Here is a 17738-nt window from a genome sequence, read left to right on the forward strand (position 1 = left end):
AAAAAAATTGGCGTGGATGATGACTTTTAACCTTAGTTCGAAAAATCGTGTTTAAATTTAAAACGAAGTTACCTATGATCTTATCGATCAAAAAATGTTTTATAAAGAATAGTATTTTTACGAAAAAAATGATAACATAAATGTTCTATTACTGTTAGCATTTTTTTTCAAATGACTAAACACAAAACATTAAAATATCAGGAAACCAACAGTAGCAGGTTTGGAAAATCATTTCCATAACAGACAGGAGATGTACTTTTTTACCTATCGCTTCAAGTTAGATTTTGCTATTCTTATCGAATCGTTTCTCAAATCCTCTACTCAACAAGAGCTTGATGACGAGCCGAACTTGATGCATAACACTGCGTAAGATGCGTTTCTTGTTTCTCTAAATGCGTCTCGTACCAGTTCCATGTACGAATAATTTACACAACAACCACAAGATCCTAGCTAATGTTGGCCTTCCGTGCGGATTGAAATCGTAAATTTAAACTCTCTTCTGACGTAGGACGCTAGGACAACGCTACGGCGCTTGGAGTGCAGTGCATGTTCTCGTCGAAACACGAATAGTCAATGGCAAATGCGCGCTTGATTCGCTTCTCACTGCGCAGTCCTGGCACTAGAAGCTTAGAAAACACTCGGATCGCGTCGCGAATAATACCAACCAACGCTCAGCGGAATGAATCAGCGCGAGCGCCGGAGCGTACAAAACAAACAAACAACAATTCAATTTACATTAGCATTCATAAATGTCACCAATCGCGGTGATTAATAAATTATCCTTCTCGGCGCGGTCCGGCCAACTCCTCTCGTGAGAGCATCGCTGGGCAAGGATCTCAACCTAGCGATCGGAGAGCATATCTTGATCGGTGCACTGATCGATGAATAGATAAATAACTCACGTTCAATGTGCCTTTGCATTACACAGGCACCGAACCATCGCGGCTGTAAATTAGCTGCTAATTTATTGGCCATTCTCGCCAAATGAGCGGCTGAACGTACGGAACGGAACGTCAGAACGTCAGAGTCGTCACCGTTTGATCTCCGGTAAAATCCGGCCTACGGAACAACGGAACACGTTGTCCTTCCAGTGCAGTTCCGGTGCAACAGAAGTGAGAACAGAGAGCAGACATTTGCAATGCTAAGCGCACAGCCCAGAGAGGATGGCGACCTCCATGCTTCACCGGAGCTAATAAATTAGGCCTCGAGAAGGAGGAAAAGGGGGCAAATATAGATTTCAATGTTTTCATGCGCGAGTCACATCGCGCGGATCGCAAAGCCATTTCGGAAATAAATTTCCAGCTTCCCGTGATCGTGGCGCAGTTGTTGTCGTCGTCATCTCGTCGTTGCCGTCGTTGTCGTCAGTCAATTCCGACCCGATCCCGTCGATCTCCGCTTCCTGATGATCACAGAGCGCGCGAGTGAGAGAGAGAGGTAGGTCGGCGAAAATCACAGCCTGAGAGTGCAGTCGCTCGCAGTCGCGGAATTTATTTCCATTTTATTATTCAATGAATTATGCAAATTATGCCAACCAGCTTTTCCTCCTTCTTCCGTGAGCTGGCGAGAATTGCCAGTGCTAGTGTGCCGGAGGTGGAGATGCAAAACGCCAGGCGATGCGGTGGATTCGATTGCATTATTGTCGCTGCATGCGCCGTGAGAGCCGCGTCGTCGATCGACGTCGATCGTCGTTGGAATGGCGGTGCATAAATATACATAAGTAGTTTGTCGCGCAGGTTTTTCGGTAGCTGCGGACGGTGGCGGTCGCCATGGGCTCGCAGTCGGATGGCCAATCCATCACCGCTACCGGGCTCGATCGCTACCTCGCTCGCGTGGTTGATTTGTGATGGCACAGTATTGGTCCATTCCGCGAGGCAGAGCTTCGATTGCCCTTTTGTGGGACCGCGAATTGTAAATGAATTTCGTGTGTTGTAAATTCGATCGAAAAGGAAATCGATGATCGAGGGGCGATCGAACGCTCACTCGTCTCACTCCTTTCGTTGCATCGTGGTTCCGTCCGTTGAGTTTACAGCATAGCTAGTTGGGTTTAGCTTGATGCAAGCTTCTGCCGAGCCGAGCCGAGAACAGTGAATGAGTTCTCGCTAGGGATCGAAAATGGCTCAAAATCCATACAGAACCGCTGCAAAAGACTTCTCACAATTATTCAAAGTGAAACTGCTGAAAACATCGATAGTTTCTCTCAAAGTACTGCCTAACTAGGGAACCAATAATGAAAATAGCGTGCAAGAGAGTAACTACACCGAAAAAAGTTGGGCCACAGTCATGTATCTTTCACAAGAAGATAAAATTTCGGAGATTGAGTATGCGGAGTGCCACTAGCGAGCTGACACACGCTAACGCAGATAGAGTCCCTTTTGCTCCTCCAAACGTCCCCCAAACGAGGTCACGGCAAAGGGCCTCCGGGAGTTACAAAACCCAGTAAGGCAAATGTTGTTTTTTTTGCGCCGAAAGAGAAACCGAGGGGCGCCACAAATGGGACGCAAATTTATGGTTCCCCGACACAATCCGTCGTGTGTTACTCGGTGCCTTCGTTGCCATCGTCAGTGTAAGTGTTTGCGACGCAAAACAACCCCCAACCAACCCCTCTTTTTTGCGAAGTAAACACATAAAGTAACTTCGTTCAGGGGGAGCCTATCGGGAGAAACGGGCTATAAATAAGCAACGAAATTACGCGAGCAAAACAATAACGAGTGTTAGTAACGATCGATCGACATTCGCGTTCTGTGGAGCGAGTTGCGGTTGTCAGGTGCGGGTTTTCTTCGCCTTTTTCCCACGCCCAAGACACGCCAGAGCCACCAGATCGCTACTGTACGGTGCTTTATGTTCTAGTTTTATGTTTTTACCACCCCGCGAATGGGTTTTTCGCGTTGCTACACAGGTCCGGTGGCACGGTGCGCTAGCCAAACGGTTGACAATAGCTGCTCGGTGCAAACAGTGGTCCTAGGGTGCACATTGAGTACCGAACCGTATGTGCTGCTGAAATGAGCTATGGGATCACATTTGAATAAACAGCACTTTTCGCTTTCACGCGAGTGCATCGCTGCACACGGCGATCACCACCACCTCCTTCCGAGTGTCCGAGTCTCCGTTGGCCTGAATTTTGAGTTCGAGTCTCTCCGGGACTGGTGTATATTCCCCAGGTGTGTTGCTTCGTTAGGACGAAGCGCAATCACAATGCGCATACATTAACATTTTCACCCCCGGGGGGGAGCATACGGTACGGCACTTGTGGATTGGATGCTGAGACCAAAGGAATATGTGGTTCCCGGATCCTTCGTAGGCGAAAAGACCACGAAACTCTCACGCCAAACGTCTCGGTCGGTTGGTTTTAGGGTTCACTTTGGGTTGCAGAATCTCGCGTATCGTCCAGAATGAAATGAAATGGTCTGGTAGAGCGCCCAGGGCCGCTTGTGACCCCTGGATGATAGGTGCTGCTGTTGCCGCTCGATTATGGGGATTGTTTGATCGATCGATTACTGTAACGCCAGCAACGCATTGCTCCGAATTCATGGTTGAAACGATCGAACGATCACTCGCAATAAATGATGGTAGCTGACTGGAGAAAAAGAGGAGGATGATGATGATCATAGCAAAGTCCCGGTAGGAACCCCCAAATTGAGCGGCGTCAATCGTAATTAATTTGTATGAGAACGAACAAAATGAAGTTGGCGCTGACCGGATCGAAAGCCGACGATTGACTGCTTCAGCTAGCTGGTGCCGGTCGACGGCACGGTGTACGCGGTGCGCGTGAATATTATGTTTGTTTATCCGGCGATTGGAAGCCCCCATACCCTCGTTCTCCCGCTACCGAGAGAAATATTTACTCAAAAAGGGGGCTGCGGTAGTCAAACAGTACTCTGCCGTCAAACGTCAATCGTCTGTGTAATGATTAGGTGTTTGGCGAGGTTTTCGGTGGCTCCCGGCTCCAACATCATCCATGGAGCAAAAGAATGATAATTTCGGGAGGCAGTCCGACCGAAAGATGGGGCGTTTTATGTGGGGAATAGACGGCTGCCAACCGAAGCGCCAGCATGAACCGGGGCGCGCGCTCAGTTATTTATCTGTCATCGCTTCAATCGAATCCGAATGCCGATCGATCCCGAATGGGGGCCCATCTTTTCGGGTGTGACGCAGACACGCCGAAGAGGGGATTTCTGGCGGGAATTTTGAACTTTCTCGAAGCGCCGGACGTGTTGCTCGGTGAATTCCATTTGAATGCAGCCAAGGAATGGAAGTAGTTGGACCATATTTTGGAATTTAAAATGGAAAATAAAAGCTGGTACAATATTTAGGAAGATTCAACGCTTCTTTAGTGATGCGATATACTCTTTCTAGTATCTGTGGTTGGCTTGTAGGAATCTGTCATTTGGCTCCTTGAAATGGGTATTTGAGTCCTTGCGTTCAGAGAAGAAAGTTAAATCGGGACTGAAAAACGGTAAATTTTTAACGATTTTTTATGAAGAAACCATTCATTTTAATTTTTTCAGGTGAATGTCATATTAAACTACAACTTTTCAAGAATATTTGGTTGTATTTTGGGGAAGATTTATGAAAAACTTCATCCATGGCATCAAATTTAGGAAGTTCTGTCTTCGTACTTTTTCCGATTTTTCCGATTTAAAAATCACCATTTTTTTGTAAGATTATAAGTTTATCTAGGTAGCTCCGTCGAATTTTTCTTGATTTTCCATCTTTTCGATTTTTGGTACATTTTTGAAGTTGCAAAAGTGGCACTTTTAGTAGAAAGACTCAACATTCTTTCATCATAACTCAATTCATATGCGATAGCAACTTCAATTTTAGAAATTTTGGCAACAAAAAAAAAGCTCCTAGCCGGTTTCGGTCGGTTTGTCGCTTACGCTCCTGTTGATGTCTTTTCGGTCGTTCTGACGTCTTGGTAGCGCAATGTTTGCGAGGTTGTTTTCGTAAATCATCCCTGGCAGAGGAACTGGTAAAGCACCAGCGTCGCCCAAGGGCAGGAGCGGAGCGCTGGTTGGAATTTCTAGCCACCCTTCACACCCCCCGGCATACCCCCCCCCCTCCCCTTCCGTTTCACCTCCGATGTGGCGATTTCCATCGCAGAACAGAGCGTAGAGCGGCGAACCAGAGTGTAATGAGTGGCCGGCGGGCATGATGCGATGTTTTCGAGCGATCGAGCAGGGGGGGCCCCCAAATGCGTTGCGATGTGAGGTTTGGCTTCTGGTTTGCCGGTGATACCCGGTTGTTCAGGGAGGAACAGGGAGCAGGAGGAGCACCATGAGGGAGTGCACTTTCGGGGGGAGCTTTACCACCCTCTCCCGCCGCCTAACACCGTCGAACCGTAATTTAAGCCGTCTCGACGCTACCGGTCTTACACCAAGTTGCGGAGCAGTGGCTGCATCGCCCGAACGCCGGGAGCTCCGTGGAAGAGTTTGTTTACCTCCTTCTTCATCTCCGAGGGACAGCGGGATCGATATTCTCTCGCTACCTCGGTCCGATCTTGCCCGTTTTGTGCGGCCTTCGACATTGGACGCTCCCCAAACCAGAACATAATCCTCCACGTTATCTGTGTGCGTACGAGAGAGAGAGAGAGAGAGAGAGAGAGAGAGAGAGAGAGAGAGAGAGAGAGAGAGAGAGAGAGAGAGGGATGGAGGCTAAAGCAAAAGGGAGCATAAGTGACGTGGCCGTTAATAAGCGGGTTTCGGATGATGCGCGCGTGTGTATTCAATGTGCGGTGCCTTCCCGCGCCCTCAATCCTTGGCAGGGTTTAGCGTTCCAAGAACGCGATCTTTCCCTCTCTCTTACTCTCTCTCTCTCTCACGCACACAGGACAACGAAGGTAGACCTTCATTTAATTTTTATCCACCAAACGACCGACTCTGACCGACGGCAAAACCGGAGCGCAACCGAGATTAACGTTCAATTTGTGGGGCCTTTCGGAACGCGTCGGACATTATCGGTCCCGGGACGGGGCTCCCGGCGTCCCGTTCCGTGTCCCGTGTCCCGTGTGAGCTGGCGTGGCCGTTCCGTCGATGGATGGATGGATGGATCGATTGGGGCGATGACGAGTCGTCGTCCGCGACGACGTTCTTTTCCCATCGACGCCGTTTTGGGTTGGGAAGGGCCCTCGGTATCATTATCGTAAGCCACGCGGAGCCAGCGAGAAGGAAAACAAATCACGGACAGCAGTCGAGTGTGCTGCAGAGAGAGAGAGAGAGAGAGAGAGGCAGAGAGAGAGGCGTCTGGGCTACTGGACCGGGTATTGGTTTCGTTTTAATAATATTAATTTAGCGCGGCCAACAGCATACTGGGCGGCATCGAGTGGCGGTCGAGAGGCGTTCGCGTTCCCATGCTGCATGCTGCAACGCACACGCACATGCATACGAGTGCACTCGTGGAGTACTCTCGTCAGGATCTGCCGACGATCTGGACTGTCTCGGATTGCGTGTCCGACTGCCAGGGACATGCGTGTTAGGGGAGGCAAGGGGAGAACGATATGCGATTTTGAACCAACCACCGGTAAGTGATGGTGGATTGTTGCGTTGGAATGTGCAAAATGCTGTCTTGAAGCGTAGCACACACAGAGACGCGCGTAGTAGGCCGATGACTCAACCTCAGCAACCTCTCGCTGCTGCTGCTGCTGCTGCTGCGTTACTAGCGGCCATTGCTAAATGACATTCGGTGTTTAAGCTCTCTTTCTCTTTCTTTTTACCTGCCATTTTTTGGAGAGCGAGAGAAAGAGAAAGCGTACAGGGTAAGACAGGACAGGACGCTATCGATCGATCGATCGATCACACGATCTTCATCGACGAAAAATCCCTGCCGGCGATCCTCGCTGGTCGCTCAAACCGAAGGGGCGCGGCAACTCCCCGATAGCCTCCGATCATCGGCATCGGCAACAGCATGATCACCGGGCGCTGGCGACGCTGGCAGCTCAGCTCAGGTTCGAGAACGGCAGCGTCATCATTATCGTTCATTATCGGTAACAATCTCTAGCTTCCAGTGTTGCGCCCTCTGCGCCAGGCCTGAGCTTCCCGTCGGTCGCAGCATCCCTTTCCTTCTTCCTTGGACCTCAAAAGGAAGCCAACGGGATGGGAGGATTGGCCGGGGGTCCGGTTATTTATTCAATGGCGGCGCCTTGACGCGCAGTGGCGCTGGCGCTCGAAGGTGCTGCTGATCGTGCTGTACGTTACCGAACTTGCCACGATCCATGCGGTGGCCACGGTGGCCACGGCGGCAATGAGGTCAGCCCGGGGTACACCGGGACGGAGAGGAACCCTCTGTTGTCTCTTGGTTTGCTGGCTTGGAAAGAATTTTCGTCGAAGAAAAGGGCAAACAAAGGGATGCCAGATCCCCGGGAGCCCGGGCGGGAGGAACCGTTTTGCGATTTTGTCACGCGGACATAAATTTGGACCGTGATCCGGGAGACCATTCCGGTACCGTTTTGGCTGGCCACGGTCTCCCTCGGAACCGAGGATCTGTTGCCGGCGGGAGACATTTGCGTTAATGTTTGGTTAGCGGAGAAGCAAAACATGCAAAGTGCCCAGGACTGGCCAAGGGAGGCCAGCCATTGGAATAGAGCAGAGTAGTAGTAGTAGGCTGCTTCGGAGGCTGTTTTGTCCTCATTCCATCAGCTGCACTCCAACCTCACGGAATAGAGCTTCTGGACACACCGGGCCCATGGGCCGGAGAAACATAATGCGCCACCGCATGGATCCCGCGTGTTCCCACGATGTCAGTATAGTGAAGAGAGACAGAGAAAGAGAGAGAGAGAGAGAGGGATTATGGCTGGAGTGTAAGTGTATACTTTACTGCATTTTGTGGTTTGCCTGTGCTATTAAGCCGGCTGCTGCTGTTGGCCTTCACCGCCTTGCTCTGCAACCTGCACCAGGACTCCCTTTCCTGGAGTTGCGCACTGTCCGCAACGCACCACAAAGCTAATGATTGGACCGCACACACGAGCGCGCGCTTAGGAGCTCCTGCGTGCCCGGTTTAGAAGGTGTCTGACAGCAGAGCGGACGCATCTTTGCCAGTTGCGTGTTCGCGCTCTCTGATAAGGACGTTCGGTTGAAGGTCGTTCGTTTCTGTGTTTCCGCCGGAGAGTTGTTTTCTCGCGTTGGGTTTTTTGCTGTTTTGGAAATCATTTTTGATGCAGCACACATGCACCCAGGTGGATTGCATGCTTGGTGGCAATCAGCATCAGCAGCAACGGCAGCAGCAACCAGCCAGCCATTAGTGATCAAGACCACGTCATAAGATCATCTCGAAACGTCATCGAGCAGAAAGCACGAGGTGGAATCGGACGGCTGCATCCGTCTTTCAATCATTTCCTTGTACATTTCTGCATCCATTTTGTCCCAAAGATCGAAGAATTCATTACTGATAACAGCGCAAAGTGACGCACAGCCAGCTCTAAGCAACGATCGCAAACACTTTCCGATCGCGCACGCGTTAATCGGCATTACGCTAAGCGCACATTGTTACGCTTTCCCTTCTTCTCCCCCATTTTATGCTCTGCGTTCTCTGTGTCGGAACGCAAAGATTCCCACAGATTGTTCGCTTCGCTCGCTCGGCCTCGCTCGTTTTCTCCCCCCCCCCACCCGAAACCGAGTGGGATCCCGATGATGATCGCGCAAGAGAGAAGAAGGATCGGCGAACGGCGCATTCATCAAGTGCGAGAGCAGCAGCAGCAGCACCAACGCCAGCCTGCGGGGCCTGCAACTGGAACGCACTTTTCCATGGTCTCCCTGCCCTCCTCAGCATGCCAGCATGGCACATGGATCATTAATTGAGGCCGCAAACATTAATAGCCATTTTTGTGTTTGCCATCGATTCGCGCCATCACCGACAGCGAAACGCAAGAATGCCGATGGTTGGTTATGCGTGTCTGCCGCTTCGAGGAACGAGCCAATTGCAGTCCCGTTCCCTCCCCCCCCCCCGCTCCCTTCTTGGTTCCATTATGCGTGCGTAATGCGTGTGGATAGAGCCCGGGGGGGGAGGTGTAAAGGAACCAGCAGCTCGGATTTACGCGAAGTGAAGAATGTTAAGTATTGTGCAGTGCAGCAACAGTGCTCTTGAAGTCCTTCAATTAGGTGGACTCCTATTTATGTAACAAAACCGTCGCAGGTTTTGTTTACTGAATATTTGACGCGATCGTTGCATCAAGATCAATGGCGTGCGTTGTGTTGTTTAATCATAAATATTGAAATACCTTCAACCGAACCGAACCGAGCGATCGCTTCGTTTTAGAGCGTATCTGCTCCATGGAATCGACGGTGGCGGTGGCTACTTGCGACAGTGTCACCGAACTGTTTCCCTAAATTGCCTTCGATCCGATGGTCCGCTGTCCTCCTTAATCGCAGGAAAATCTGTAACTTCACCTGAAAATCTTTATAAACTTCGACGTCCCCATCGACATCTCGGACGTAGCAGCAGCAGCAGCAGCATCCGGCAGTCGGTGGTGCGTTGTCGTTCCCCTACGATCACATGATCGCACCGTGCCGTGCCGTGCCGTGTGTGTTCGTAATTAAGATCGTAAAGTATGGTTGGCCTCGAAACGGGGCGGAAAACATGCCGGCTGGCCGGTCCGGAACACGCTCCTTTCGTTTCGAAGCTGCGTCCTCGAAGACAGATCTTGGCGCGATACGCGCGATCGGTGCGGATCGGAACGTCCTCTGGAACGGCTCTGCGGTAAACCAGGTACGCTATGGCCCAAAAAGAGGGATGGGGGGCAAATATGGATCATTATGATCGCACCGATCGCGCCCAGATCGCGCACATACGCGCACACCGATACACAAAAGCAGTGGACAGCATCGTCGTCGTCGTCGAAGGCCCTTTATCGAAGGAGAAAGATAAGGTGCTAGCCCAGGTCCGGTATTGCCCGGGATTCCAAGGGATCCTCTCATTCTCTTCCTCTCCCTCTCTCTCTTTATCTCTCTGTCACACATGCACGCTCGCACAAGTATTGCAATTATTTTTAAACGCTCTCGGTTGTAAATTTAGAGCACAAAATTAGCCGTTGTCAAATGGCGCAGATGATGGCGTCCGTCTGGTTCGGTCCGGGCGGTAATGATCGCTTATGATGAACGCACTGTACGGTGCTGCACTGGCACAGCTTCTAATTAGGGCTGGTGGATGGATCTGTGCGGTATTCCACTTGCGTACGGTGCGCGATCGCTGGCAGAGTGATTATTAAAATCCAATGACGGATTATTAAAGAATTACGGCTTGATGTATTATTTAAACTGCATCTTCGCGATCGCGAGTGCGTACGGTTCCGCGCATCGTAACATTGTTCGCGCCACGCTCTGGATCGGTGGATTATGGGGTTTTGGGGCTTCGGTTTTATCGAGGTTTGCGATGGCGGAGGGCGCGCTGGCGATGATTGATTGCTTGCAAAACATAGAATCGTATTGTTCGCTCGTCGTAATAAACAACAAGCAAGTTTTGCGTCACTTGGATAAATCGTTTACAAGAAGGAATATCAATTGAAGATGTAGTAGAAATTGGTTTCACAACAAATTGCATCCTTTTTTTGTGCTGTGGTCTGGTATGTAAAAGAAGCTAAGAAGGATAATACCGAGCCTTTTCAAGCAATCTTTCACTTGGAGTAGCTTCTTCCAACCTCAAGACTCTCGTTGCTCGTGAAAATAAGGTCGCGATCGTCGCGTCGTCCCCGGAACAAGTGCCTTGGGCCCGGACAGTGGGCCGAAAATTCAAATTATCATGGCGCCTAATTAGCAAACGGAATCTAACAGTCAGCTGCTGATTGGTGCTGCAAAGCGCGAGTCCATCCGATCGGAGGGTCGATCCAATGGCCAACAGCCCGGTGGACCGCTCCGACGTTGAGACGTTGTTCTACAGCCCAGCCAAAGCCAGACGGACGACCGCTAATCAAGGTTCGTGCCGTTTTCGATCTACTTTTCGAGGCTTCCTCGTGGCCTTTTTGCACTCGCGCGCGCTCGCACACCCGGTCACCTCATCCGGCGGCTTCGTCGTCGCCCAATTTCTTAGCGAAATGATTTTTATTTATTTTCATTTCGGGGTCAGCCGAACGAGAGGTCAGCAGCAGCAGCAGCAGCACCAGCACCACCACCAGTGTGTTGTGTCGTCTGCTGTGCTGTGTGGCCATTCCGACGAGGGGGGCTCGGTGCTGGAATGCTCTTTAACGCTCGCCAGCGGACGGCACAATGCGGCAAGTGGCAAGTATGTTGTGGCTGGTGTCTGTGTCTGGTTCCTGGTGTGTCGTTGTTGTTGTTGTTGTTGTTGTGGTTGGTGCCTAGTAGCTGGCGCGAGCCAGTCAACGGAGCATTTCGGGACCGGGGCTACGGGATGCCACTGGTACGGGAGCGATCCTCGAGCCGTCGACTCATTGCACGCGTCGAGTCGAGGCTCAATTAAGGGTTTTGCTTGCTCGCTCGCTCTTTGGTGCGCGATGTACACATGCAGGAGCCCATGCTGGTGGACCTGTTCAGATCTTAACTGATCGTTGGAAGCAGAAGAAGCGCGAACGGCCCTTGGTTCACCTCCGTTTGCAGATGCAGGATGCAGCCGGCTAAAGGCAAACTAAAGGGCTCCGTAGGCTGCAGCGCCCTTCTCAGAAAGCGTCTACTTTTAGGGAAAAAGCGGGAAAGGAAGAAGGGAGCGATGCCTTCGACGACGAGCGCGCTTCGTCGTTGTGCTGACAAGCGACACCTAGCTAACAAATGGGTGAGGCCATGCTGGTTGACGCCAACCACAAGCTAAACCGAACCGACGACGACGACGACGACAACACAGACAGCGGACGTCAGCGGACGTCGTGTTGAGTGGAAATTTATACAAATGTCACCGAGCTCGATGGCGGGCTGTGAACGGGTACGTGGCTTATACCAAGCGGGACCAAGCGAGTGGATGGACCACGCATTGGCCAGGAGTGCGCGCGCGCGCCTATGCTTAATTTTCTTCAGCCAAAGCTCCAACTTCAAATGTCGCTTTTCTTGCAATTCGTTCTCCGACGCCCTTTCGGTTGACGATTTTCTCCGCAAATGTGGTCGGTGGAGTCCGCCTTTCACCAACGGGCGCGTGTCGCGAGGACGTGTCGATTGGTTGGCGAGCCAACGGTGCTGGTGCTGGTGCTGGTGATGGTGGTGCAGCATCGGTTCGAATGAGCTTCACAATGAGCGCAACGCCAGCGTCGAAAGCGTTCCAATCGTAGTAGGCTCAGTGACTTCTTGGATCTGGGATTTTGTGAAGCGATTTCCGTATCGTTTCTGTTGATAATTTTTATAGAAGGCAGAAGGAGGTATTGAGCTAATGCTTATGAAACAAAGAGATAAGTTTATCTGCTTTGTAATTTAAATGTTTGAGAATTTTTCTCATCAGCTTTTTTTGGGTCCTCAACTGCCTTAATTTTTGGCACATTTGAATAGAAATTATTTCAACGATTTACGATTACTTTCTTAAATAATGTTGCTTCAACGATAATAATTAAACTCTTTCAAAAAATGTAAAACTTCGACGTCATGATAACATAACTAAGGTTATAATAATGTTTTAATGGTTTTTAAAACACTGGCTCACTTGACTAGATTCCCAAAATACAAACAATAGAAAATCCAGAAAACCGGAACAGCATCCTATCAAAAACCTCGGGTTCGTGGCTTGCTAACAAGTCTCTTGTTGCATTTCCTCTCTCTCTCACTTCAATTCACTTCGATCGTTTCGGTTCGATCTCGATCTCGCGGGGTGTGCGGCCACAGATTCATTTGTACTTTTGCGTGTAAAATCACGCGATATTTGTTACAATTTTAATGGCCGCGAGGACCCTTTTTTCGTTTCGACGCGACGCTCGTCGCTTACGGTGGTAGAAGTCACTGAAGTCGCGGCGGTGTTTGCAATCGCAAATCGCGTACCGATTCCGGTGTGGTGTGGTTTTCACCTGGCCGTTTATTGCACGATTGTTTCACTGTTTTTTGTTATCTTTTGTTGTTGTTATTAACCTCGCACTGGTCGCTTTAGAGAGCGGCTTAGAGAGCATGGCAGGGGCTAAGTGTTGCGAACGGCTTTTCGATCGGTTGCGGCCGACGATGCGGCTGCTGCTGCTGCTGCTGTGTGGTCAAACCGATCACCGAACCGGCATCACGGCATTACGGTCTGAAGTACACACTCTCACCTGCAGAAAAGTTCTTAACAAATGTGTTCATTTATCTGATTGTATAATAAGTCTTATATCTCTTTCTTTTTTTCTCTCTTTCTCTTTCTGTCTCTCTCTTCTTCTCTCTTTTTTGCTTTACCGTATTTTACCGAACTGGCTCTTAGTATTCGCATTGTTATTTTCCGTTTAAGCTATTCGTTATTGTTGTTATTAGCTTTAGCCTTATTATTATGGCGTCCCAGCCCATCGTCTTCTCCTCCTCCTCCTTCCATTGCCAGCCAGTGCGTGCCGGGGATGCATTTGGTGCATTTCGCGATCGCGTTTTGCGCCCGCGTTCTCGTTCATCGTTCGTTCTCGTTCGCTGTACCTCTCGCTGTACCAGCAAATTTCCAGGGGGCACAAAAATTGGTTCACCTCTTTTCACGCCACCGCTGGTCCATTGGATCTCGGATGCTGCTGCTGCTGCTGCTCCTGCTGTTGCGATCCGCGATCGTTTGCGCTTGCTCGGTCGCGGGTCAATGCACAAGCGTGGGAAATATCGGAAATTTTGAACGTCGGCCAACCAACCTCGGCGTGTGCGTGTGCTCGCTTGCTGGCTTGGCTTGCATGCGCTTAGGTGATTTGCGCGGAGGGCAAACCAAACGAACCTCGCGCCCGGGCTGGCAGGGCCAGAACGACAGTAATGACAATCTGCCGTCCACGAGCATCAACGCGATCGCCTCTGCACGGAACGAAGTGCTGTTTGCTGAAGGTTTTTCGTTGCTTGAAGCTTCATGGTGTGGTCTCGTGGCGCACCCTAAGTGGTCACTCAAGCTTCAAGCTACGACCACCACCATCATCGACGGTCAAAAGGGAGGAAAGTGTTTTCTGTTATTATGATCCAAGCACTGGCGCGGTGATCTGAACCAATATTTTCACATTTCCACCCACCGGCATAGAACGCTTTGTTTGAGCAGGAAGTGGCTTCGACGGCGTCGACGACGATCGACCATTTTATGGTGTCGGTCAATTTATTCGCCCCTCATCGCCCCTCGAGGGCGTTTGACATTGGATTGCGGCTTAACGCCATTAAAGGTGCGATCGGGGTGCACCTCACGGCATCTCGCTCTTAAACAATCAATCAGCAGACACCACAGACTCGTCGAGGTCGTCGAGGTCCGGTACACGGATTGGCCAGACTTCGTTGTTTTGATGTGATGCAGGTTATGCTGAAGGAAGATTCGCATTTTCTCGCTGTTGCTATGGTGAACTGGAAGAAAAGCAAAGGACGACGAACAATCTGGGCCGCCTTGGATCGAGTAGTCATCGAAAGGAAGTTCCTTGTTGATTGAGGAGCTGTCACCTGGGCGGATGCTGGCTGTCGGTGACGTCCGAAGACAAAACAAAATGTAAACAAAACACTAATCAGCATCCATTTCCCACTCCCATCTTTTCATTCGCAGATTCGATGCAAACAAATCTACCAAAGGCGCGTCGAAGCTGAGGCGCGATCTCATCAACTCGGAGATCGCGAACCTGCGCGACCTGCTCCCGCTACCCCAGTCCACCCGGCAGCGGCTCTCGCAGTTGCAGCTGATGGCACTGGTGTGCGTGTACGTGCGGAAAGCCAACTACTTTCAGCAAGGTAAGCGAACAGCAGCAAGGATTCGGTTCGTCCGTCGACTACCCTTATCTCTGGCCGGGATCTCTGGCCCCGCACGGATAACCTTTCGACGCCACCGACCGACCGACCGACCGACCGACCGGTGGCCCTGGCGGCACGCTAGATCCGTATCCCTGGATGCCGTTCCGCGGGCCGGCATGTATCGTGTCCCCCAGAATTGCATTTCGGTCGGTCGGTCGGTCGGTGGCGGCTTATTGAATATTTCATGTAATCAACTGACCAACTAGGTGATGAGCGATCACCGCTACCGCGTTTTGATTATCCTCCACACCGGGCTGGCTGGCTGGCGATCCTTTACCGAACGGCTCCTGGAATTGGAATCCGGACTACTGTTCCGCCACAGAAAACCACCGGAACGGTGATCGAAATGGAAAAGAATAAATAAATAAGTAATATTGAGAGGCGGCCTGACCGGAGTGCGAGTACTCGCCTCGAATTGCCGCGGAGTCAGGTTCGCAATCAGGTGAACATCCAAGACACGATCATTGCGAGCAGATAAAAATCCAATTTGCGGTGTTAAGTAAATTAGTTTTGGAAGAGCGGCTACAGCGGTCTGCGGCCAGTGTCTGTGGGATTCGCAATCGACGCTCGGTCGAACCGGTATCGTCGATGAAATCGTGCTCCGGTTAGGTGCGAGGCGTGATAAGTTTAATGTTTTTTTTTTTTGGAACGGTGAACCACAGGAGCTATTGGATTTGTGTGCTGTGGAAAGGGGTTGTACGGAGAGCCAAACCAACAATCACAGGCATTAGGATCTTGAAGGCCACTTGTTTTCACCTGTAAGACATCTTGGATTCTTGCAATTTTGACTTTCATCTTCTAAAAGACGATTGCGACTGATTCTGATTCCAGGCGCAAAGTTTATACAGTTTTGGCAACAAAATGGCATTAAGTGACACCTATTCGCGGTAACTTTGTTGGTTTATAGCTGCGATGGCGTAGCCAGATATATCACGGGGTAACTTAATTCCAAACGAAGATAGCGAGATCTGTTATCCATCGCACACAGAAGTCTTTCCTTGCCGGATCATTCCTCCATTTAGCGCAACGTTTAACAATACTTTTCACACTGGACTTTCGCGAAGCAGACCACCCTGTAGCAAGAGGTAAGGCGCAAGTAACTGGACACCGTGGTCGCTGCCTCGCTTTCCTGCTCTTTCCTTTTTTCATTTTCGCAACATTTTATTCAAAGGGATGCTGCGGACGGGAAACATCCATTAATCGAGAGTCAGTGCGCCACTCTTGGATAATGAGATGGAGGAGACATACTTTTCAAGAATCATTGTAGTGTGGATACAGTGTTGTAAAAAGCGCTACTAGTTAGCCATACGCGCGCATAATTTTATGCCAGTTTTGTATTTTTTTTAAATAGAAAAGCAATCTGTAAAAAGAGTTTTTTAATACTAAAACATAAAATTAAGACAAACTGTTGTCCTGTTGATTTCAACTACCAAGAGAACATCATGATCACCGTGATGGCACTGAACAAACAGTGTCAAGGGAGTTGATCATTTGTTGAATGATTTTATGTGATGTTATGGTTTTGCTTGTGACCTCAGGATACCCCCCAGCGCCACAAACTCGTCCACGAAGAAAGTGGATATCGTAAACGATAACAAGCCGGCCAGAGCTAGCCACCCAGCATGTTCGCCGGTGTTATTGCACTTCACCTTGGCCCCGGCCATGTTCGGCACAGGAAAATCATAAATCAATCCGCGCCGCGAACTCAAGCGAGCTCGGGCATCTAGGTGCAGCTAGCGGCTGGCCAAAACAACACCATAACCCGGTGGGGTCCTATAGCCCCACGGGTATGCAAACATTCGTCGAACCATAAACCGGCGGTGCTGGCTTCGAAATCCGGGACGGGAGGTACCAAAAGGGTGTTGCCATTGACTGATGTATTGACGCTTGACAGTCAAGTCAAGCCAGCGGTTCGTGTGGTCTCGAGTACGGTTCCCTTGTCTGCCTCATCTAACCATTTCATCTCTGGCCACCTTCGATCGACGACGCCTATCGCTGTTGACCTTCGGAGCAATCGGAACACCAAAATGGGCTGTCCTGCTGTCATTGTCAACCCATAGACCAATAGAGAGCGCCAGTAAACGAGCGAGCGAGCTTGAGGATCAAATTGGACCAAACACTCCGGGCACTGGCTGTTTGACCGCAGAATTAGAGCAGCGGCGCAGTTGCGTGAGTGATTATTTCTAGAGCAAATGTCAACTGTACTGCGCTCTGGCAATGGCCCGAATGTCCCAAAAAACCCTATTGTACAACAGTGGCGCCTTGGTCGCCACCGCTGCTGCTGCACTCATCACAAGCAATGGCTAACAACGGCGCTTGGCGCTCGGTGTTTGGTTTGGACGTTTGAAGCGTTTCGCTAAACAGTCACAGCGTCGTAACAGCGGGAAGTCGGAGGAGGAGAAGTCTATGCAAAGACGCACAGACAGTCGGCCAGGCTAATTGTGAGCCTGTGAGAGGGAGTGGACGGAGCCTTTTGACAATCCGTCAAAATTTTATTGAAAGCGTCAATAGACCACCGCTCGGTGTTCAGCTCCGGTTCGCTTTATGTGTTATTGTACGAAGGTGGATGGCTTAATTGAGTGAGGGTGGAAAGGGACAGATAGTACTGTGGTTCAAAGGGGAAAATTCCGTTCAATTGCGGTGACTTCGGTGGCGCTAGGCGGTGTTTTTGGTTTGGATGGTCTTCGCTCACATGTTTGAGCCGTGAGTTGTTCAACCAATATTGACGACCGAGTACAACGACAAACAGTGAGTATAGGGGGGATGGAAAACATGTATTCTCCTTCGTTGTAGAATGTCTCAATCGTTTATTAAACCAACGAAGCAGATAACAGATGAAAGACAGCCCTTTTTGCTTAGCAATCTCTCGTCTCAAGGAGGTTATGAGTTGGGTAAAGTAGGCACAACAATTAGTTTAAT

The 17738-nt window shown here is 50.2% G+C and overlaps 1 protein-coding gene across 1 annotated transcript in view; it reads left to right on the top strand.

The window, feature by feature from the left end:
- Positions 1 to 17738, top strand: part of LOC126571253 (uncharacterized) — a 106141-nt gene that overhangs the window by 21861 nt on the left and 66542 nt on the right. Inside the window, exon 3 of the mRNA XM_050229614.1 lies at positions 14578 to 14759. Coding sequence (XP_050085571.1) covers positions 14578 to 14759 — 182 coding nt within the window. The remainder of the gene's footprint in view (positions 1 to 14577; positions 14760 to 17738) is intronic.

Source organism: Anopheles aquasalis, chromosome 2, assembly GCF_943734665.1.
Source record: "Anopheles aquasalis chromosome 2, idAnoAquaMG_Q_19, whole genome shotgun sequence".
NCBI lineage: Eukaryota > Metazoa > Arthropoda > Insecta > Diptera > Culicidae > Anopheles > Anopheles aquasalis.